We start from the raw sequence: 23,945 nt of genomic DNA, 5'->3' as shown, positions 1-23,945 counted from the left end.
ACTTCGGGAGGAAAGGGTTTATTTCAACTTAGTGTTTAAATAAGTGTTTAAATTCCATCACCGGGGGAATCAGAGGCAGGAACTGAAGCAGAGGCCATGGAGGAGTACTGCTGACTGGCTTGCTCCTCATGGCTTGCTCAGCTGACCTTCTTACACAACCCAGGACCACCAGCCCACATCAATCATTAATCAAGAAAATGTCCCACAGACATGCCCACGAGCCAGTCTGATGGAGGCAGTTCCTCAGCTGCGGCTGTCTCTTCTCAGACGACTCTAGTGGGTGTCAAAGTGGCAAACACTAGACAGAACAACTACTATCTGAGCGAGCAGATGACCCTCACCTGGTCTGCTGCCCCCCAACCACCAACTTGTACGAGCCTCGCAGGACCTAGCATCACAGTGATCATCTTCAGCTAAAAGCCAGAAGGATGTGCCAGTCCGCAGAGGCAGCCTGTGCTAGGGAGGATCTGAGACAGCCCAGGGAGCAGACCATAGCAACCGTCAGATGTTTGCGAAAATGTTGGGCGTAGTAGTTTACACTTGTTTCCTCTTAGTTTTTGCCTGAGTTGATCAAGAAACCTGGTTTTCACTCCATGACCAGAAAGGTGAAAATATTTTCTTCTCTGATGAGTCTGTTGCTCCCAAGGACATCTTGTGTGACAGAGAAAGGGCCCCGAGAGCTGCCCATGGGTGGCCTAGACCCCTGAGACCTCCTGTACCTCTCTCCCACTGCCCCCCCCACCATGCCCCTTCAATAAAGCTTTGCACAACTATATTTGGGACAGTCTATGTCATGTGACTTTCCTGGGGGAGACACGAGACACAGGGCACAGAAGAAACAATCCCACCCAAGTCTATCCCGGGGAACCTAAGTTCACTGGGGTCACGCTCAGGAGCATGGGTTGGAGGTTGCTTACAGAGGCACTGGTGACTCTGAGGCCGCTCCATCACCCAAAAGCACACTCCAGTGTGGATGACTGGAGGTGCCGTACCACTGGCAGGCAAGATCATGGAAATCCCCTCTTCTCCAGCAACTGCTTGATGCTGACAGGACCTCAGAGGGGCCTTGGAAGTCTCATGAGCTTTCTGAGCACACGGAGCTTCCTCAGCTTCCTTGGCCCTGTGAGACCCTCTCTACCCTGAGGAAGAAAAGGCTTCAGTTGGCAGGATTGGCAGCAGCACAACACTCCCGTGCCCTTTCCATCAGCCATCTCTCTCCCTGCTGCAGTCATCACTGAAGATTTCACTAGACGGTCCAGAGGATGGATTTGAACAAATATCCCAGCTTGAAAAGCAACAGGCACAGAAACAAAAACTGTGGAGAGAAATGAAGAAACCCACAAAGTGAACCCAGGAGGTCTGATATTCTGCAGGAGTTCCGTTCAAAAGAACCGAGACTGCACAGGTTAGAAAGAACCAAGTTACAAAGCGTTCAGCACCAAAGAAGAGACATTGGAGCAGCTATGGCCTCCATGTACATGTGGTGAAATATCTGAGCACCTAGAACAGAGAGGAGACCGGAGGGGAAAAACAGGGTGGCTTACCAACCACAGTTCAGTGGCACGAGACTGTGGCATTAGATACAAAAACAATGATGCTTGTGTCTCCAATGAGGAAGAATAATGCCCGAAAGACTGACCTCTGAGCAATGGAGAGCAAGCAGGAGTCCAGGGACGGGTTATGCAGTTCTGTTTGTGCCTTACATACTCTCTGAATTTTAATCGCCACGAACATATACTACTTTAAAGTCAGAGTTGAGATCACCATCACATCCTTAACTATATCCAGCAGCCTCCACTTCTATCCTGGTTTGCTTTCTGTGGGTTTCCCACAGTCAACCATGGTCTAAAATACTAAGTGAAAAGTCCCAGACATAATTGGTGAATTTTAAACTACATACTGTGCTAAGCAGTGTGGACTCTCATAGCATCCTGCCCTGTCCTGCCAGAGATATGAATCATCCTTACATCCAATGTCTCCAATTGTATATGTGGGTGACTCTTTGGTCATCTAGTTACCAAGCCATCTGTGCGTCCACGACAAAAGTCATGCTACCAAGCATTTGTACTGGGGTAACCATGGTTTTACCTAATAACAGCTCCAACACACAAGAGTAGTCATGCGGCTAACTCAGATGCAGAACAGGGGGTGGGAAGTGCTTCCCTGTGTAAACAATGGAAACCTCTCCATTTAGTAAGGAAAATACATGTGCTAAGGCTGCTACAACGTACAGTAAGAACAGATCTTCTATTCACGACATCGAAAGGGAAACATTTTGTGCTAGTTTGATGTTAGACCTCAGACTGCAGAAGTTATGCCTACAGTGCAAGGTAAGTACAAGGAAACACACTAGCCAAGCTTTCGGGCATCGCCTGGGAGTCTTGGGAGGTATCCCCCATGGATAAGGCAGGGCTGGCTACACCGCTTCCAGTGCCAGAGAGCACATGGTGCCAGATTCTTTCTCCACAGTGGAGCACTTGGCTCCCTCATTCCTTGAGCTCCGATTCCACCCTTGTCATTGAAATCCGCACATCATCTGGGCTGCTGGGAAGAACCGTAAATGTAACTGGATATCACTGGGCACTAAGAATATTCTGGGATTTCTCTATGGCTGTGGTTTGTTAGCTGGTGTTTAATAGAACCACATACACACACACACACAAAACAAAAACAGAGTAATAGAGTAATAGTGCATGTATATTATTGTATTATGTATATATGTACATATTTGTGTCTATGCATATATTTGTATGTATTTGAATGTATGTGTGTATGCGTGTGTGTATGTATATTTGTATACATGCATGTATTTGTATGTATATCTGTGTATGCATGTGTGTGCATTTGTGTATGTATTTATATGTATGTAATTGTATATATGTGCAAGTATACTTGCATGTATTTGCATGTATATGTGTATTTGTATGTATGTGTATACTTGCATGTGTGTGTCTCTACTATGTGGCATGCGTCATGTGGCACCTCCATCAGTCCATGGCATTTCTTAGTGTACTTCCCTCCTGTTTGAAGAGCCAATACCACTGTGTCCCGCACCCGCTAACGGCGCCCAAGGGTGCTAGCAAGCCAGGAGATGGGGACCTGGTGACACCGTGTCTGCATGTGGGGACGTGGCAGGTGGGAAATAGACGCTGTTTTTCTTTCTTTGTTGACACAGGGCCAAAAGTCAGTTTCTATAAAGATCCTGTCTTTGGGAGAGGTTGAAAAAAATTCTTAGGTGTAACTAGAAAATAATAATTTGTTAAATCAGAGGATTTAGTAAGTTTATATTCAACAAGGCCAAGCTGCTTACCAACATGTTTGACAGGTACAATCACTAACGTCCTTCCAGTGCTGCTGGACTCCAAAACCGTACGTATCTCAGACCACCGTATGCGTTCAGTGAGAGCCACCACAGCTGTCCCTCTGTGTCTGTGGTCATCCCTCGGTGTCTGTGGCTGTCCCTCAATGTCCGTGGTCATCCCTTTGTGTCTGTGGCTGTCCCTTTGTGTCTGTAGCTGTCCCTTGGTGTCTGCAGCGACCCTGAGTGTCTGTGGCTGTCCCTTTGTGTCTGTGACTGTCCCTCAATGTCCGTGGTCATCCCTTTGTGTCTGTGGCTGTCCCTTTGTGTCTGTGGCTGTCCCTCGGTGTCTGCAGTGACCCTGAGTGTCTGTGGCTGTCCCTTTGTGTCTGTGGCTGTCCCTCAATGTCCGTGGTTATCCCTCAGTGTCTGTGGCTGCCCCTCAGTGTCTGTGACTATCTCTCAGTGTCTGCAGGAACTGTTTTTAGGACTCTTCCCCCACAGGTACTAAAATGCAAAGGTGCTCAAGTATCTTATGTAAAATGGCAATAAAACATCTTGGGAGATAGTTCAGTTGGTAGGAACACTCGCTACACATGTCTAAGGACCTGAGTTTGGATCCCCAGCACCCACATAAAAAGCTGGATATGGTCATTGAACACTTCTGCAACCCCCAGTCCTGTGGGGGATGAAGACAGCAGGATCCTTGCTGGCTGGCAGCCTCATTCCAGGTTCAGTAAGAGACCTGGTCTCACCTGGTCTCAAAGGTGTATGGAGGAAATTGGTGGAGCAGGACACTTGATGTTTTAGTCTGCCCTCTCAAGCATGTGTGTGCGTGCACACACACACACACACACACACACACACACACACACACACACACACGGCGGAGAGGGATGTCTTGGCATAGAACCTACACACATTCTCCCATTTGCTTTAAATTGTTCCTCGATGGCATGCAAGGCCTAACATAACGAGGCTCCATACAGGCACCGGCACTGTGGAGGGATGACTAGAAAAGTCTGCACAAGTTCAGCACAGATACCGCTTTTTTCAGAGTACTTTTGATCTGCAGTTAGAACCACAGATGCAGACCCCAAACACACAAATGACTCACTTTGACTGATCTCATTACAGGTGACAAGCCTGAACTAATCTTATAATTAGATGATGGCAAGGCTTATTTTTCAAATAAAATTTTACCATCTCATCATGTTTCAAATTTTCTCTACAAGAGAGTCAGCTTAAGTTTTAAGGATTCATTTCAGAACAATTAACTTTCATGTCCATCTGAAATGTGCTGTTTGGGCTGGAGAGAGAGCTCAGAAGTTAAAAGCACTTGCTGCTCTTGCAGAGGACCCAGGTTCAGCTCCCAGCACCCACATGACAGTGGCCACCAAGCACAGACATTTTGCATACATAAATGTAGGCAAATATTTACACACACAAAAAAAATAAAATAGTATTTTTAAAGGTTAGGTTTGTTACGGTAGATTTGAATATTTTAAAGTCTAAAAATTTAAGATAATCCAGGTGTGCTCCCATGCACTAGGAAACCAAGCACTCGGACAGATGGAAGCAAGATGGTCAGGGGTGCAAAGCCAACCACAGCTAGCTACATAACAAGTTCGAAGCCAGCCTGTGCTACAAGAGACACTGTTTCAGAGGAGGTGGGGAGGAAGCCTCTGAGACTATTTACTCCAGGCTTTTGTAGCCGCTGATACAAAGACGCACTTTATTTCACTAACTGTGCCCCAGTATCTCACAGAACCCCCTAAAAATGCCGGTGTTTTAACACTCTTGGCTCCTCTAGGCTCCCTTCATGAACCGCTGTCTACCACACTGTACCGTGTCCCGTAAGGAATATACAACACCTCTCAGCCGTAGGTGAAGAGGAGGAGAAGGCAGTTCATCACTACATGAAGCCACCAACCATTTCAAACTCACCAGTGAGATGTGAGTCGAGTGCACAAAGAAACCTTCAGGTACATGTTCTGGTTCCTAGTGCAGGCCAGGACAATGACAGCTCATAGCGTGCTTCATGCTGGAAGTTGACTATGGCGGCTGTCTGATGGGCTCACCACAAAACGCCAACGGGCAGTTGTCAGCTGATGGGTTGTTAATGAGTTTGGTTGTGGGGCAGTCATCACATGAGATATACTAGAGCACTATGTTGCCATCTTAAATGCATGTAATTTTTTATTTGTTGTTCATAGCTCAATAAATCAGAAGGTGAAAGATCAGCTAAAGTAACTAAACACAGGAATAGAATCCAGGAAGGCCCGGCATGCTGAGAAGACACAGGCCTATAAATCCCATTCCCAACCTGCCAAGTCTCTGCACAGGCAGGTCCAGGCTGTACACAGGAGAGCAGGCACATAGCCAGAGTCTCCAGGAGAGCAAAGAGACCCATTACAGCCACCAGACACTAGGGTTTGACTCTTAAGTGATCCCCCACAGACCCATGTGCTGCATTCTTGTTCCCAGGGTAGCACAACTAAGAGGTGATGGGACTTTACGGGGTGGAGGCCCAAATGGGAGATCTCTAGGTCATTGCAAGGTTATGTTCTCAAAAAGAAGAACAAGATTCCAGACCCCTCCCCCACACACTCACACACACTAGATGAGCAGTTTGCCTTACTACACGCTCCCCACAATGTGTTTCCTCACTGCAGGCCCATCACGAGCACGGCCAACCAATCACGGGCCAAATCCTCTATAAATGGGAGGCTAAATATTCCTTTTCACTTTACATGATTATCTCAAGGTACTTGGGGTTTTATTGCATTTATTTATTTACTTACTTACTTACTTACTTACTTACTTACTTACTTACTTATTTGTGGGCATGTATGGCATGTATGCCGCAGTATGCATGTGGAGGTCAGAGGACAACCTGCAGGAATTGGTTCTCTCCTTCCACCATGTGGGTCCCCGGGATCTCAAACAAGCCTTCAGGCTTGGCAGCAAGCGCCTTTACCCAGCGAGCTACCTCGTCCCCACTCAAGGTATTTGTCTAAAGAACCCGAGGGTGTGCCACCTCTCTGGTGGCAGCCCAAGGGGTACCAAGAAGCGTGAGGTTCTAGAGCAGTGGTTCTCAACCTTCCTAATGCTGCGACCCTTTAATATAGTTCCTCAGGTTGTGGTGACCCCCAACCATAAAAATTATTTCGTTGCTACTTTATAACTGTAACTTTGCTACTATTATGAATCGTAATGTCAATATCTGATATGCAGGACATCTGATATGCAACCCCCCATGGGTCACGACCCACAGGTTGAGAACCACTGTCCTAGAGGCTGAGCAGAAGCTGTGTCAACATCTTTCCTTCTAGAACCATCACACCAAAGCCACTCTGCAGTGGTAAAATGCCTCCCACGGGGTCTGGACTCACCAGGAAGTTTGCAAAGCATCCATGCCAAGTTTCTCATGATGTGTAGCCATGGTAAGAAACCACCACAGGCTTCATTTTGCTCCCTTCCCTCCAGGAAAGCCCTAAGGTACAGTGCTGTTGACCTCTTCAAAACTTCCAATGAACACCCCTCCCCCCATAAAAGCCTGAAATACAGAAGGAAGTGTTCTTACAGAATCAAAGCATACAGACGGGATGCTGCGCCGGGTCTGTTTCCCTTGGAAGAAGCTTTTAGGATGAACCAGCATTGGTCTCCTCCTGTGGGGGCTTCAGGTTTGAGGAAAGCAGATGGCCACAGAGAGAGCAGAACCGTTAACGTCTAATGGAACTAGAACAGAGTCTGCAGCTTGGGCAGAAAGCATGTTCCAGTGTTGATGTCTTAACCCAGAGAGGTCTTCACTGGCTAGATAGCATCCTTCAGTGGAGAGGTCTTCACTGGCTAGATAGCATCCTTCAGTGGAGAAAGCACACTGAACCATGTAGGGGTGACGTCACATCAAGCAGCCTGGCTCCCAAAGCATTCAGAAAAATACAAGACCAACAATCCTGCATCTGTTTCTCACAGAGAAAGCATCCTTAAGCACAAGGCCAGGGCAGTGGGGATCACGGTTAGGGCACATGTCCTCAGCTCTGCTCTGCAGCTTGTCTGGGCCAGCATTCATTTCAAACCTTTTCTAAACAATCTTGTTTTAATGAACAGACTCCCTCAGTCCCCAGCATTAAATGGGCTACGGCATTCCAAAAGGCCTACAAGTGCCCGGGATGTTCACTTTGACGGCCAAATCCGTCTTGGTCTAGGAGGGCCACTATCTCAGGGCCAAGTCTCGATTCCTTGCACCTCCTGTTGATTCTCCCATCCGCACAGGGCACCTCTCGAGGATTTTTTATTTCAGGGAAATGCTTGCATAATAGTTCTAAGGATTTCGTTCACCCATGGCTTAGCTTCCCTTCCCTGCCCACACGGATCCCCATGTGTTGGTCCCATTTGCCCAGGAAGTTTGCAGGATCAAAATGACCCACTGGGCTGGAGGTGTGACCCAGTGGCACATGGCCTGCCTCGTATGTACAAGGTCAGGGATCCAATCTCCAACACCTGAAGGGGGGGGGGAGGAGAAAGAGGAAAGTGGGCCAGGGGAAAGGTATTGACCCTAAAATAGACAATTAAGGGAGAAAAGAAAAAAACTAAATAGAATCCAAAATAGGACTTGCTTATAAATGAACTTTCAAGGCAAACAAAGTTAGGCCCTTTCTTACTGTTGTATGTGAAAAAAAATGCTGAGTGAGTAAAGACATGGTTATAAAAATTCAGTTCTGTGGCTGTGGACATAGCTCATGTGGTAACTCGCTGTGCAGCCTGGAGGACCTGAGTTCAATCCCCAGCACTCATGTAAAAAGTAGAGCATGGTGGTACAAGCCCTTAATCCTAGCACTGAGGAGGTGGAGACACATGGGTGCACGTGGTTCATCACAGCCCGTCTAGGCTAACCACAGAGCCCCAGGTCCCAGTGAAAGACTCAGCCTCAAAAAAACAAGGTAGATATCACCTAAGGAGGAATAACAGCCAAGTTTGTCCTGTGTGCGTGTGTGTGTGTGTGTGTGTGTGTGTGTGTGTGTGTGTGTGTGTGTGTATACACAAACGCACAAATAAAATAAAATAATAAACTCTGGATCAGTGAAGTTGTGGGTATAATAATAAAATTAAAGCCAAGCGGTGGTGGCACACACCTTTAACCACAGCACTCGGGAGACAGAAGCAGGGAGATCTCTGTGAGTTTGAGGCCAGCCTGGTCTACAGAGCGAGTTCCAGGATAGCCAGGACTGCCTCACAGAGAAACTCCCATCTAGAAAAAATAAAAAATAAAATTGAAGTATTAGGAGGAAAATCTTAGGGCTATGTGTGTGACCTTTGTATTGATAACTCAGAGTGAAATAGGCAAAACTATGAAAGCGAAAATGGACATATGACTGGGAAAGTCTTAAATATTGCAAAAGACAGCAAGAACTGAGCCCAGTGAGAAGATATCTGCAAGACACAATAAAGTAGCCACGAAAAGTCACCTCAAATGAAAACAGATGCCAATCTTCTCCCGTCAGATTAATAAAAGCACTCACGGCTGCTAATATCCCACGTCTCAAGGGTGGGGGAAATCAAATCCTTATGCAGGGCTCAGGGGTGAGAATGATTATAACCTTTCTCCTCAACTAATCTAATAACACAAGATTCCAACTGGAACACCCTTTGACTAGTAACAGTTCCACCCTAGGAAGTCACTCTCAGAAGCAGGCACTGCCATCTAAGATAAACAGCATCAGACACATGGAATCTGTGTCACCAGGAAGTTCCCAGCAGCAGAGAACCTGAATAAACCGTGCTAACCTGCAGTGTGGACTCTTACACAGCCACTGAAGGAATGGGTTCGCAATTAGCCCCAGGACCATTCACCACGCATCACATTTTAAAGGGAGCCACGGAGTAAAACGTGGGAGGTAGAATCACATTTTTACAGTCTTTAAAAGAAAAAGAGGCATGTCACATGTGAGGACTCTGATATACTTGTGACTGTGAAACTCGTGGAGGGACGTTAAACACCACTGGTCACGTCGGTTTCCTACCAGCAGAGCACTGATGGAGGAGAGGGTGTACATTTGTGCGTTTCCTGGATTTTAGTTATGGCAACAGTTACATACTGCTTAAGGAATATTTTTAGAAGTCTAGCGGCATCGCTCTTAAAGGGAACACAAAGATTTCGCTTCTTTGCCAGCAGCTGCCGTGCAGGTGATTTCAAATGCACTTACTCGGGGTCCCGGGCGTTGACAAAATTAGAAAGAAAATAATGAAGCAGCGCCACTGAAGGGTACCAGGTCAAGACCCCACCCAGCTCTGTGCTCTGCCAATCACCACTCACTGCGCCGGAGGTTCACACGTGAGGGAGGCGACCCATGCGCAGCCTGGCACAGGGAACCATCCGAGGGTGGTCCTCAGAAGCAGAGTACCACGTGGCTCGTTGTTCATCACCGACCTCTGGCCGCAGCTGGCCCGCCTCATCCGCCTCCGGCTTTGCCAAGCTGCCCTGCTATAGTTTAGCTCTAGAATGTCCTCTGAAGGCCCACATGGTGAAGACTTTGTCCTGCAAGGCTCTGCGGGAAGGAGGTGGAGCCTAGTGGGAGGTCCCAAGTGACCTGGAAGGGACGGTGGGTCTCAGCCCCTTCCTCTTCCTTCTTCTTTCTGCTTTCTGGTTCAAAGTAAGCAGGATATGCGTTCCTACCACAGGGTGGTCCTTGCCACGGACCTGAAAGCAATGGGCCAGGGGGTCAGGGACAGAAACCTCCACGTGGTCATCCTGTGTGTACACACCCGAACACATAGACACACCCACACACAGACACATATACATACACAGACATATATATATATATATACATACATATATATATATATACATTGACACACAGTCACATACATGTACACACAGAGACATATATACACATGCACACACACATACATATACACATGCACACACATATATTCACACATATACATGTACCTACACACATACACACAGAGATGCATACATATAAATATACACACTTATCATATAGTGACACAGACACACACAAAACATATAATATACACACATACATACATACACATATGAACACTCACACATATACACATCTCACACACACATATACACATACACAAACACATAGATAGATAAATGGATGGATGGATGGATGGATGGATGGATAGGAGGATGGGAGAGTGGGTGGGTGGATGGATGGATGGATGGATGGATGGATGGATGGATGGATGGATGGATGGATGGGAGAGTGGGTGGGTGGATGGATGGATGGATGGATGATGGATGGATGGATGGATGGATGGATGGATGGATGGATGGATGGGTAGATAGACAGACAGACATATATACATTGACTTTTAAGTTTTCCCAGTGTAATGTATCTTCAAGTTCCTCTTGAACCTTTACCTTTCAGGCATGGTTAGGGTTTTCCTAAGAAACACAGGGTGTGACCGCCTTGCCAAGGTGGATTCCTCCACCAACCGACTCTCCTCCATCCTCTGCCCCGTGGACAGTTACCTGTCATCTTCAGTCAGGCACCTGGTGTTTTTTTACTGTTCGTTTTGTTTTGTTTTGTTTCGAGACAGAGTTTCTTCGTGCAGCCTTGGCTGTCCTGGAACTCGCTGGACTTGGTGTTTCTAAAGTGAGCGACTAAGTTCAAAGCCACTTCTTGGCTCAGTGACCTTGGGACAGTGACTTATTTCTTCTTTACTCCTCTCAGGTCCCTCACCACAGGTTGCCGGGACCGTATGAGGAGCAGGCCCTGAAGAGAGGCTGGCTTGATTGTGTGGCATTGCCCTGGCTAAGACAAGTGAGGCACCTCGTGGAAATTCCAAGGGAGGGAACTGTCCAAGACCCTGAGCACATGAGAACAGTCCAGGAGGCCACCAGTGAAATGGCCTATGACCCATGCAAAAGGGATCATCAGGTCTGGTCCACAGTGTGTACTCAATAAAGTCAGAACTGTTTTTCTTAGTATTACTTTTTCCTAAATAGAAGAACTGCTGATATGATGATTCTTCGTCATTCCAAATCACAGATGATCAAAAAGCTTGAGACAGCGATGAGGAATTCCTTTCAGAAGGTTCACAGAGTAGAGTCCAGCACAAAGCCCAGTGTGGGTTTCCATAAAAGCCAGCCATCTCGGTCACCTGTCTATAAGTGGACCTTTCAAGGGAGTAGGGCAAATATATTCATTATCCATAAGGGATTGATCTCAGGAATCTCCAGCCCCCATGGTTGGATGTTCAAATCCCTTATATGTAATATAATTTGCATATAACCCACACATGTCTTCCTGCGTGCTTTCAAATCATCTCCAGGTTGCCTATAATGACTAATGCAATATAAATACCATGTAAATGGTTACTATGTTTTGTTTGTGTAATAAGGACAGGGAAATCTACATATTTCTGTAGAAATTAAGAGTTTTTCTGAATATTTTCATTCCTTGGTTGATTGAATCCATGGCAACAGAAGCTGCTGATACCAAGGGCAGGATGTATAAGGAAGGCAAAGAACCCGTGTTACCTACTCACAACCACATCAACAGGCAAGCCTGTCCCAACTGGAACAAACCATTCTTTCTGCAGGGTAGAGACAACATGTGAAAATCACTATCCACTGCATTGAAAGAATTTAAGGACTGGAGATGCAGCTCAGTGGCAGGGCACTTGTCACCTGTGTATGGGGATGTTCCATCCCCTGCACAGGAAAAATAAGAAGAATTTTAAAAACACTTGCAGCTGACTAAGTATGAAGATACAGACTCAAGGACAGAGGGTAGGAGGTAAAACCTGTGAACATTTTGTGGTGGCTTCAGTGCTGTTCTCCAAAGCCCGGAGAAATTCGAGCACTCAGCCTAACAAACACCAGGATATGACTCAGAACTGGGGAAAACTAGAACCAACCACTTAGAGCTGTTGAACAGTACAGCCTTTGAAACACAAACTGCATTATTGTTTTACATGTTTAACTCAACTCCTGAAACAAAATATAGGGAATGTGTGTTTTAACATAAATGCTTTTCTGCTGTCTCCAATTAATGTCTTCTTTTTAAGGCTTATTATAAAAAGGCAGTTCTCTTGGCAAACCCTGGGGAAATCGAGCTCAGACTCAGAGAAGGTGGGGGAGGCTCAGGAAAGAGCCAGGAAGCCTAATTCACCAGTCTGCCACCTGTAGGCTGGTTCCAGCAGGCTGAAACGCAGTACCCACTAGACAGACACGAAAACAATGCATATTAAGTAATGCTAAAAACCGAGCAACAGATGTGTGGAGACTATATATAGGGGCGGGTTTGGACCACGGCTCCCTAGAGGCTGCCTCCCACCTCCTCTCATCGATCTGAACACTGGGAGCTGTGACCACACCGTTCTGTCATCCAAGATGAGCCCTCCCCGCCCCACCCCACCCCGCCTGAAAGAAGCTTTGAAAATTAATACCCCCATTAGGATGAACAGCCACACCTGTATCGATCCTTGTTTCAAGGGTAATTTTGCTAGGATCTCATTTTAAACCAGACAAGGAACTTGCAAGAACAAAGGCCATTACAAACTAAATAAATAAATAAAATCAAGATCGAGCTTTTTTTTAAATTATTATTACAAAAGTTAAGAACAAACTGCGATCATTAATTTCAAAGGCTTGGTTTGGGTCTGTCTGTGTACGCGGAATTTAAACGCACAGTGTTCACTGGAAGCCTGTAATGTATTTGTGCACCAGCGACCAAACGTAGTTACAGATGTCAAGAGTTCTCGAAACAAGTGCCGGTCTTTATAAACACCCGTGCAGCATTTATCTCCTAATTCCCATATGCCCGTTCTTTATTAATATAGAAAATAAGCAACTTTCATCAAAACGCCACAAAATACCTAAATAAATAAATAAATCATCTCAGACCGATGGCTTCTTGAATAAATGTTTCCTGAAGGAAGATTTGAGGGTCAAGAATTTGAAAATCAGTCTGGAGTTCAAAAAGCACACTCCTGGCTCCCGGTCGCCAGCTGGTCCAACAGGGCCATTCCGGGCTTACAAGAGAAACAAGACGTCCCCGCTCCAGGGAGGTGAGTGACCAGAGAGGGACCAGACGGTCTCCCCCGGACTGACCCGCAACCGAACGCGAAGCACCGCGCGCCCCCGGCGAGGACCGCAGCGCGGGGAGCCGCTCACAACCGGCTCTGCACCGGGCTCGGGCGCCCCCGCGCCGCGCCACCACGGTCACTGTCGCCAGCTGCCCGGGTCGGTCACTGACTAGCGGAGCTCCCGGCAGCTGCCCCAGGAGGAGACCCGCCACCTACCGCTCCCCACCAGGTGGCGAGGGGAGGGCTCCTGGTCCCTTTCCCCTCGGAAAAGTAACTCCGGGCGCAGCGCGTTGGAGCGGCAGCGCGACTCGCGACGGTCCCCGGAGTTCCCCTGCCCGGACTTGGAAACTGCACCCGAGCCGCAGCTGCCAGACCCGGGCGTCCGCGCCCCCACTCGGCGCGGGCCGCGTCCCCGCCACTGCAGCTCCCGGTCCCGGCCCGCGCCACCGCCGCAGACACTCACCGAGAAGCCGGCCCAGAAAGGGCAGGAGTGGCGCACGCGGGCCGAGGTGGTGAGCGCCAGCGCCGCGAAGCTCACGGCCACGATGAGGCATCCGAGCGCCATCTGCGTGGCCCCGAGAGCCAGCACGATGCGGGAACGGCCCGGGCACTCGCGCAAGCGGGACAGGCTGCGGGGCAGCGCGTGCGGGCGCGGTGTGCGGGGGCCGCCGGCCGGAGGCATCGCGCCCCGCAAGCTCTCTCCGCGCTGCGCTCCTCACAGAGGCGCCGAGGCAAGTTGCGCCGGTTGCGGGGACCGCCTCCCCGCGGACAGCAGAGGCTGCGACGCGCGGTCACCGCCAGCGGCCCGGCCCGGGCAGAAAGCCGGGCTCCCGCAGCCCGCGCCGGTGCCCGCGCCCATACCACCGCCACTGCGCAGGGCCCGCCGGCCGCGCGGCGCCCTCTCCGGCTCGCCCGCTCGCCCGCCCGCCCGCGCGCTCCCTCGGCCGAGCGCGGGCGCGAGCCTCCGTGCCGGGTGCGAGCCGCCGCGGGCTTCGGGAGCGAGCCCAGCCGCTGCGCGCTGGGCCCGGGAGGGAGCGGGAGCCGGAGCGGGGACCAGGCGGGGAGCCCGGAGCGGGAGAAGTCGCAGGTGTGTCCTCCGCGCTGGCGCCTCCTCCCGGTCGGTGGAGGATCCCGAGGAGAGAGCGGACGGCAGCGTCTTCACAAGGGCAAGGGAGCCGGCGGGCTCGGCGGGGAGCCTTTGGCTGCGGCGTGGGAGCCGGGCTGTGGGACCTATGGCGTTGAGGGCCAGGAGCCCTGGGATGTGCCTTTGCTGCTCTGAACCCCAGGCGTGGTGGCCTCCAGCCCCTCTGCAGAGCAGAGACTAAGATAAGCCTAGGCGCTTTCCTGCAGTTCTAGAATCTCCCCTAGCAGCCACCTAGGACACTCTGGGCATGCAGTTACCTTCTTTCCTTCGCCTTTCCTTCGCGGGGCTTTTTATAAAATAAGTCCCAAGTTTGAGCTTTAAAACAATATGCAAAACGAATGTAAATATGGACATAGTAACAACCTAATAAATCGCCTATACTCCCTCTTGCCAACAGTTTTAATAACGACTGGTTTCCTTGGAATTGCAAGGAAATCTGGAAATTCGGTCGTCGTAATGGCTTTGTGGCCCTGTTGATGAGACAGCTTTAAACCTATTAACGTTGAAAGGGCCCTAAAGTGTTGGAAGTATGAAGGCTTGACCGAAAAATAAGAAGCAAAGTTGAAAAAGATAAAAGGCAAAGGCCAGTCTTCCATGGCCTCTTGGCGGGACTTATGGAGCCCCGCCCCCACCCCCACCCCACGCCCGCGCCGCTGGATTTGAAATACTGAACAGTGTCCTGAAAATATCTCAATTGCTGGTGCTTGAAATTTCAGCGTTAGAGATATTGATTCCTTTGGGGCTTGACGAGCCTCTATTAAAATGCAAATTCCCCTTGAAGGGGCAATAGCTCAAGCCTTTATCAGCCAACACCTTACCAGGGATGGGATTTATTTTCCAATTTAACTGGATGGCCAAGGGATGAAGAGAGAGGATAGGAATCCCAGGATAAAGTGGCTGACCTCAAAATATTGGCCTGTGACCAACTGCTGCCATCTCTCCCAGTTCTCTGTAAAATGAATAAGCCCCTGGCCAGGTGTTTGGAGCACCCTAGTACTAATTCCAATTTCCTGGAGGTATTTTCCGTCTAGAAGTTCTCAAGGCGGCGTTTTTGTCCGCTTGAAACAATCTCAAAGTGTGATACTGGACAGCCCTCATCTCCCTCACCCATTCATGCATTCTTCAGAAAACCGGTTCAGACTAGGGGTCTAAGCAGAAGCCATCCATTTAAGGCTCTTAGGGGAAGGTGCCTCACTGAACAAAACAAGCGGACGCCTTGCCCCTGACACATCAAAAGAGAAATAGCATAACAAATGAGCAAATTATTTAGCTTATCCACATTGTATACTAGTCAAAATTATGTTAAACCCCTACTGTTTGCCAGAGAGAAGACTTGAGACAAGCAAAAGCAGACAAGCCCCCCGGGGGACTTTTGATCTCCTGGGGACTTTGTCAGCACACCAATAATTGCTCCAAAGTCAGTTGCATCTGGGTTCAGTGGGATAGAAAATTCTGCTACACCTGCCACCCCACGACGGGAAGGAGCTTTCTGGTCACACTGTGGTCCAGAGGCTATTGCTATCAGCTTGGTAAGCGTGTGTGTGTGTGTGTGTGTGTGTGTGTGTGTGTGTGTGTGTGTGTGTGTGTGTGTGTGTGGTGTAAGGGGGAAGCAGGGGTGGTAGTAGATTGGGTTAAAGTGGAGACCTGCAGACATAGAGAGGTTGAGGAGCTGTGGGAGATGGTTTGAACACGATGAAGTGCTAGGGGTCTGTCTCTAGGAAACTCTCATTTATTAATTAAATTGCTTCCGAAGTAAATGTAGACGTTTTTCCATTTATGAGTGGCATGCCGACAGTTCCGAGAAGCAGGAGGCGTGAGTGAGATGAATTACAAATACCTACCTCCACTGCAAACTTTGACATGGAGAGAGCCAAGAGATTGATCCCAAAATTAAGCTTACTTTGCTGTCCTAAAAATTAGTCCCACTGGTTTAAAAAAAAAAAAAGAGCTTGGAACAAAATAATTTGACAACAAACACTTTGTGAGTCAGGTAGCCCTCCAAGTCAGAAGTGCAGAGAACTCTCCTCTACAGCACCAATAATATGGAAAAAATGAAAAGGGATGCAGAAAAATAGCAACCAACCAAAAGGTTGGTGGTTTCCAAATGCCTTTCCTGGTGAAGATTAAAGTAGAGGGGATGCCATTATCAGGCCACAGAAACTCAAGTGTTAGACATGTCTCAGGAAGACAGAAGAAGAACTCAGCTTCAGTTGGGCATTTCAGCATGAGTGACGCTGTTCTGGTTTGGTCTGTGGTAACATCGCGGACGAGCCCAGTCTATAATTTCATTGGACATTGTTTCGCAGAATTTTAGAATTCTATGCTGTTGACTATGGTGGCTGCAGTTATCTTAGAATCTGGAGTTATAATTAAACTGAGCTGATTTCGTGGGCTTGAAGCCATGAAGAAAGAAGGAAGGGAGGGACGGAAAGAGAGGGGGGAGAAGAGGAGAGGGAAGAGGGAGAAGATGGCACTACCGTGAGCCTACCCTCTTGCTCTGATCCTAACAACTCACCGACCCCTTTGATCCTCAGCATTTGTCTCCTATAAAACACACCATGCTGTTATAGCAGTTTGGGCAGCCTCCAGGACCAACTTAAGACAACTTCTTTTTCTCCTTGGATCAGATGAGACTAAGTGATTAAACCATTATTTTTTGAGCAAAACAAAACAGATAGCTAAATTTCTTGGTGAAAGGCAAGTTGCTCACCTCTTTTGCCGTGAGAAACTGAGTAACGTTGACCAAATGTCTCACCCTGCCATGCAATTCATTCCATTCTTGCTCCTTTCGGCATGTACCTTTCTATAGATAAATAAGAAATTAATGTGTCCTTTCGTGTCCTCTCTAAACAAGAAGAAACTGGTACTCAGAGCCTCTACCCTCAACAAGCAGTGGTCCAAGGGACACCCTCTTCTGGGAATGGAAAACTAGCAACATCAGCTCAAGGTGACTTAGAACGAGATAAAATGTTTTGGAGTGTTTTCTTAAATCTATGAAAGAATTATGGAGAAAACGAAAGGACATCATGCCAAGATCCAAGAGGGGAAGAAACCAGCAAGGTGGGTGAAGACAGGATTAAAATGATTAGTTTGCGTTCAGAGGTTTCTAGAGCTGAAGACCAGGTAATCCAGTTCCCTGCTTTGCTATGGAACCCCAAATGGCTGTGCCATCGGAGTAAAACTGCCCAGAAAGCTCAAACACGACCTCCAGCAAGGCAATCCCATATTACACAACCTTCTAAGAGCTGACAAAAGCATTAGGAAGGCCTCTCCAGAGAGAGTAACATCTTCCTAAGGCTCGAGTTACTTCTACAAGCACTGTTCCAAACTCTCCTTCCCTTAATGCCTTCAACATTGGATTGGGCATTTATGAAAAGGCTACAGCTAATCTCATACTCAATGTTGAAAGACCAGTTTTTTTTCCCCAAGATCAGAGCTGCAACAAGGAAATCTGCATTCACCATTTCAAGTCAACATTGCACCAAAAAGAGCAATTAGACATGAACAGAAAATAAAGGCATCACAATTAAAAAGAAAGGCACAAAATGATGTCAATTTGCAGATGACATTATCCTATATATAGAAAATCCAACAAAATATACATGTAAGCTGTGAGATCTAATAAGTCCAAACAAATTATAAGGTAGGAGACCCACACACAAAAATCAGTTGTGTTTCTGTACCCCAGCCATGAGCAATCTAAAAGGGAAATTAATGAATCAGCTCCGTTTGCAGTAAGATCTAAGTGAGTACAGTCCTATGACTATGTATTTAAGGGGATAAAAGTCTTATACCTCCTAAGTCACAAAGCATTGTTGAAAGAAATTCAATCTCTGAATGAAAAGACATACTATGTTCAAGGATAAAAATACAATATTAAGATGTGAATATACAAGTGATTCTACAGAACCAACACATTATGACATCAGCATCTTTGGCAGAAATAGAAAAACAAGTCTTCAAATTTACATAAAAGTACAGGGACCACAAATACCAAGATTTCTCCTCCCCCACAAAAAGGAAAACTCACACTTCCAGATTCCTAAGCTTACTACAAAGCTGTAGTAATCAAAACAATATGATACTATCAGAGGAGAAAGATTGACACCATAGGAATAGAATTAAGAATCCATAAATAAATCCACACATTCAAGACCAACCAATCTTTGAGAAGGGTGTCAGGCAACTACTATTCAACAGGAAAAAATAAACTTCAACTGAAGTTTCTGGAGCAACTGTATTTGCATATGTAAAATAAAAAGTATGACTTCAATTTCACATTCCATACAGAAATTAACTCAAAACACATCAGAGCTCTAAATATATGAGCAAAAACTATAAAATTCATAGGAAGACGATATTGGTATAAAACTTCATGACCATGGCTCTGACTTTGATTCTTACATGTGTGATATAGTTTGGATGTTGAGCATCCCACAAAGGCCCATGTATTTAAGGGCTTAGTCCCCAGAGTGGTGCTGTTGGGAGATGGTAGGGCTTTTAAATTTAGGGCCTTGGAAAAGTCGTTAGGTCATCAGGCCATGAAGGGTATGCCATTGTAATAGTGAACCTCAACTCTCGTTTAATGAGCTCTAGCATCACCGGGGAGACCCGTATTTGAGCATGCATGTGGGGCATTATCTTGATTATTAACTGTTGTAGAATAATCTGTCCACTGTGGGTGGCACCATTCCCTGGCTGAGATCCTAGATGTATAGCAAGGAGAAAGTCATCAGAGCATAGCATTCCTTGCTATTTCCTGGCTGTGGCTGTGGTGTACCCAGATGCTTTAAGCTCCTGGTGCTCTGACTTCCTGGCCGTGATGGAGAGTGAACTAGAATTATAAACCAAAATAAACCCCGTCTTCTTTAAATTGCTTTTGTCTAGATATTTCATCACAGTGGCAGGAAAAGAAATGGTTCAGGAAGCAGTATCAGAAGTGGAGTTATTACTCTGACCAACCTAACCATGTGTTTCTTAGACCCTTGGAACTACTGTGTGGCTAGAGTGTGGAAGAGTTTGGTACTTGGAATTAGAAAAGCCTATCATGCAGAGTTTAGTGAGCTATTCTGGTGGGAGCGTGGAAGACAAGAATACAAAGGAAGGACCTGCGAGATGGTTCAGTGGGTAAAGGTATTTGCTACCTAACAGTGCAATCCTGATGATCTGAGTCCAATTCCCAGAGCCCGTGTAAAGGTGGAGAGAGCTGACTCCACAAAGTTGTCTGCTAATCTCCACATGTATACCACGCACTTGTGTGTGTGTGTGTGTGTGTGTGTGTGTGTGTGTGTGTGTGTGTATGCTCTCGAGCATGTGTGTGTACCCTACACACACACACAAACATACACATGATAACAGAAATAAACATTTTTTATCAAAAAAAAAATGCCAAGAGAAATGCAGACCATAGAGGCCTGAATCCCGAAGTTTCACAGGGGATCACAAGACTCTCTTAGGAACAAGGCTTCAGGATATATGCTGTCAAAGAAACTGGCTGCGATCGGCCATGTCTTGAGAACTTGAATGATGTTGAACTGAAAACTAAGGGACTAGTCTGTTTGTCAGAGAACAGTTCAAGACAGGAAAAGCCTTCAGGCCAGTGGTAAGAAAGCAGCTGCAATCGGTACATAGACCAGTGCCACTAAAGAGACTTCTCCTGCACTGCACTGGGATACTAGGAGAGATGTCCTCAAGATAAAACCCCATCCATCTGAGACTCTACCATGGGAAGATCCAAATTCATTTGAAAGAAGGAGGCCTGAACTAAAGGGTTCTCTGCTCCTCAAAGATATCTGAGGATATGTTTCCCACAGCTTAGCTGTGGTCTAATGCAGCTGTGGTCTAAGGGGGCCAGCTGCAGCTCAAGCTTGGCATCAGAACTTGGCAGCATCATTCACATGGAACTGCCCTGGGAGGTGTGAAAGATGCAAGATTAGGGGGATCATGGAGTCCATGTGATCAGCAGGGGGCAGGCAATGAGTGGCATGGCTGGAGTCCTTGCAAGAAGATCCTGAGAGATTACTGTGTGAAGCTATGAAGGTTAAGTTGGAGTTGTAATTGGGACCCCAGGATATTGGAGATGCCAGGACCAAAGAACATCCACTGAGGAAAACTGTAGTCTTCTCTATGTAGTTTTTACTTTATGACTATAGTCATAAAAGCCAACCTAAGAGAGAGGCTATGTATGGTGCAGATAACAAAGCTGGGGGGAGGGCTAGCTCAGCCCTTTGGAGCCCAGCCAATGTAATCAAGGGCCAGACATAGAGTTACAGGATTTGGTTTTTGCCCTGCTGGATTTTGGACTTCCTTTGGTCCAATCATACCTTGCCATGCTCCTGTTCTTCCATTCTGAATGAGAATATTTATTTGTGCTCTTATATGATGGAAAAAAGTTATTTATTTTTTATTTTGTAGCAGTTCACAGTTGGGCAATCACCTCAGTCTCAGACAAGATGTTGATTTGGGACTGTTAAACTGTTGGAATTGTTAAAGACTATAAGCACTTTTAAGGTTGAACTGTAGTTTGCATTATTCGATAAGCATGGGATTCTGAGGACAAGGGATGAGCAGCTATTTTTCAAATGTTGTCTTTGAAATTCAAATTGGCAGGGAGTGGAGTTGTGACAGTTGTGACAAGTCGATGTAATTATGATGAGCTCTAGACTCACCTGGGAGACCAGCCTCTGGGCATACCTGTGGGGGATTATCTTGATTAGGTTAACTGAGATGGGAAGACCTGCCCACTGTGGGTAACACCATTCCCTAGGCTGGGATCCTAGACTATATAAAAAGCAGAAAGTTGTAGATATAACTGTCTTGTTAAATAAGAAATACAGAGCCAAATACAGAGTTAAAAGCGAAGAGGTCAGAGCAAGAGCTAAGAGCTGAGATTAAAAACCTTACTCTTCACTGCTGCTGCTGTCCTCCCTCTCCGCAAGAGACCTACTTCCTGTGTGTTTGTCCTTTTTATTGACTTTCTATTCTGCCTTCTCATTGGTTGTAAACCCAACCACATGACCTCCTCGTCACTGTCCATCTATACAGACCTCCAGGTCTTCTATGGTTGGTATTGAGATTAAAGGCGTGTGTCTCCATGCTGGTGGTATTCTTGAACACACAGAGATCCGCCTGTCATGTGATCAGGATTAAGGGCGTGTGCTACCACTGCCAGACTTCTGCTATGGCTTGCTATTAGCTCTGACCCCCAGGCAACTTTATTTATTAACATACAAATAAAATCACATTTCAGTACAAATAAAATATCACCATAGAAAGTGGTCTCAGCACAAATATCTGTTGTTTCCTGTTTCCTGACTGTGGCTGTGATGCCTTAAGCTCCTGCTGCTGTGACTTCCCCATGATGGACCACAACCTGCTGAGTTAAAATAACCCTCCCTTGCCCACATTGCCTTTGCCAGGGCATTTTATTATAGCAACAGAAAAAGAAATCAAGACAGCCCTCAAAGGAGTTTGTGGAGCCTGGCACCTCCATTTTTCTCTTTTATTTTCTAGAGACGAGGGTTGCTTCACCACGTAATCCCTGCCACGGTCATCTGGGTGCAATCGGATAGGTGAGTCAGAGGCTCCCCGAGCAATGAATCCACTCTATTTTGCATTGGAATCTGCAAAAAAAATAAAATAAAATAAAGACCAAGGTAAACCCATTCTCTTTATAAACTAATTATATCAGGTACTTCATTATAGTAATAGTCGACTGGTAAATTATAGAAACAAAAACATGAGCAATGAAGAAAAAATTAGGTAAATCATACTCAAGGAACTAAACCTTTTTATTATTCAAAGAACATTATTAAGAAAATTAAACCCAGAAAATAATATGTGCTGGCAAGGATATGGGGAAATAAGACAAGTTTTACATTGTTATAACATAATAGAGTCATTGGCTATAAGAATGCCTATAAGAATTCCCCCAACAAAGCTAAGAATGATTATCCTATGATTTAGAAAGGAAGTGTGTACCTCTGGGTACATACCCAAAGGAATTTGAAAGCACAGACTCAAAGAGATATTTGTACATTCAGGTTCACCGCAGCATTGTTCACAATAGACAACTCAACTACCCAGTAACAAATTAGTGGAAGACTGGGAGGTGGACCAGTGGGAGAAACACTTGCTACGCAAGCTTGATGACCTGAGTTAGGATACCTAAACCCATGTCAAAGCCAGAAGAGTGTACAGGCATCTGCATTTCCAGTACATCTACGAGGAGATGGAGGCCTGAGAAGGGACAACTGCTGGGAGCCAGCTACCCTGGTGTATGAACAATAGCAGCGACTAACCAGAGACCCCCTGCCCAAACAAGGTTGAAGGTGAGAATGGAAAAACCAAGGTTGCCCTCTGACCTTCACATGCATACCTGCCATGGCGCATGCATGCATGTGCACGCACAACACACACACACACACACACACACACACACACACACACACACACACACACACACTCACACTAAATGAGTGGATCAAATGTGATATACACACAGACAGAAGAATAGCATTCAGCACTGAAAGGCGGGAAACTCTGATGCACATGGGCAAGCAAGCCTTCAGCACATTGCGCTAAATGAAACAAACCAGACATAAAAGGACAAACAACCATTATGTTTCTAAGAAGAACCTGGGGTAGTCAGATTCATGGAGAAGGAAAATAGAATGTCTGTGACTGATCACTGGAGGAGGAAACAATGGAAAGCTGGTGTTGAATAGGTACAGGGATTTTGCTGGGGAAAATTAAAAACTTACACTGCATATGATGGTCACACAACAGTGAGTTACACTCTATTGCCACGGGATTGCTTACTTACAAATGATTAAAATGGTGAGCTTTGTGTTAAATGTATTTTACCACAGTAAGAAAGGGGCACATTGAAATACCATTTCATATGCAATAGAATGGCTATAATTTAGAAAAAAACAGAAAGTAATTATTGGGTAGGCTGTGGAAAACTTGAAACCTGCTGCTTTAGGGACTTTGATTAGTGAAGCTGGATAACAGGATGGTAGCTCGCCCCTCCGAGGTATGCGCCTACAGGAACTGGACTGAACCACCAGCATCCCCTGCTTGTTACCTCCAACTCTGGAGTGTGTTGGCTCAGACAACCACTGTGGGGGAGTTGGAAGCGTGAAAGTCCCAGTAAACTGATGGAGAAGAGCATCTGTATGAAAGTGGCTTGTTTCTATTCTTGCCTTTAAAAATAGCTATCTTTTTGCAGCCATAATAACTGAAAGACAACTAAGTCAGTGATAACCAAGCTATAATATGTAGAACCACAGAGGTTAGATATAGAGTGATGGACTGGGGGGGAGAGCTGGGACAGATCTCTTTCAGAAAGGGAAATAGAATAAATAATTATGGAGGGATGAGGGGACTGGAGCAAGAGGACCAAGTGGGGAAGGGGAGGGGAAAGGA

At 46.5% G+C, this 23,945-nt stretch overlaps 1 protein-coding gene across 5 annotated transcripts in view; it reads right to left on the bottom strand.

The window, feature by feature from the left end:
* Entrep2 (endosomal transmembrane epsin interactor 2) overlaps positions 1-14,265 on the bottom strand; it is a 426,837-nt gene extending 412,572 nt beyond the window's left edge. For all 5 annotated transcript variants that reach the window (XM_052761568.1, XM_052761570.1, XM_052761571.1 and 2 more), the window contains exon 1: positions 13,836-14,265. In XM_052761568.1, coding sequence (XP_052617528.1) covers positions 13,836-14,054 — 219 coding nt within the window. In that variant the 5' untranslated portion in view covers positions 14,055-14,265. The remainder of the gene's footprint in view (positions 1-13,835) is intronic.
* Between the last annotated feature and the right edge of the window lie 9,680 nt (positions 14,266-23,945).

Source organism: Peromyscus californicus, unplaced genomic scaffold, assembly GCF_007827085.1.
Source record: "Peromyscus californicus insignis strain IS unplaced genomic scaffold, ASM782708v3 Scaffold_4__1_contigs__length_199733344, whole genome shotgun sequence".
NCBI lineage: Eukaryota > Metazoa > Chordata > Mammalia > Rodentia > Cricetidae > Peromyscus > Peromyscus californicus.
The sequence above is the reverse complement of the archived record's forward strand: the minus strand, read 5'-3'. Positions and strand labels throughout refer to the sequence as shown.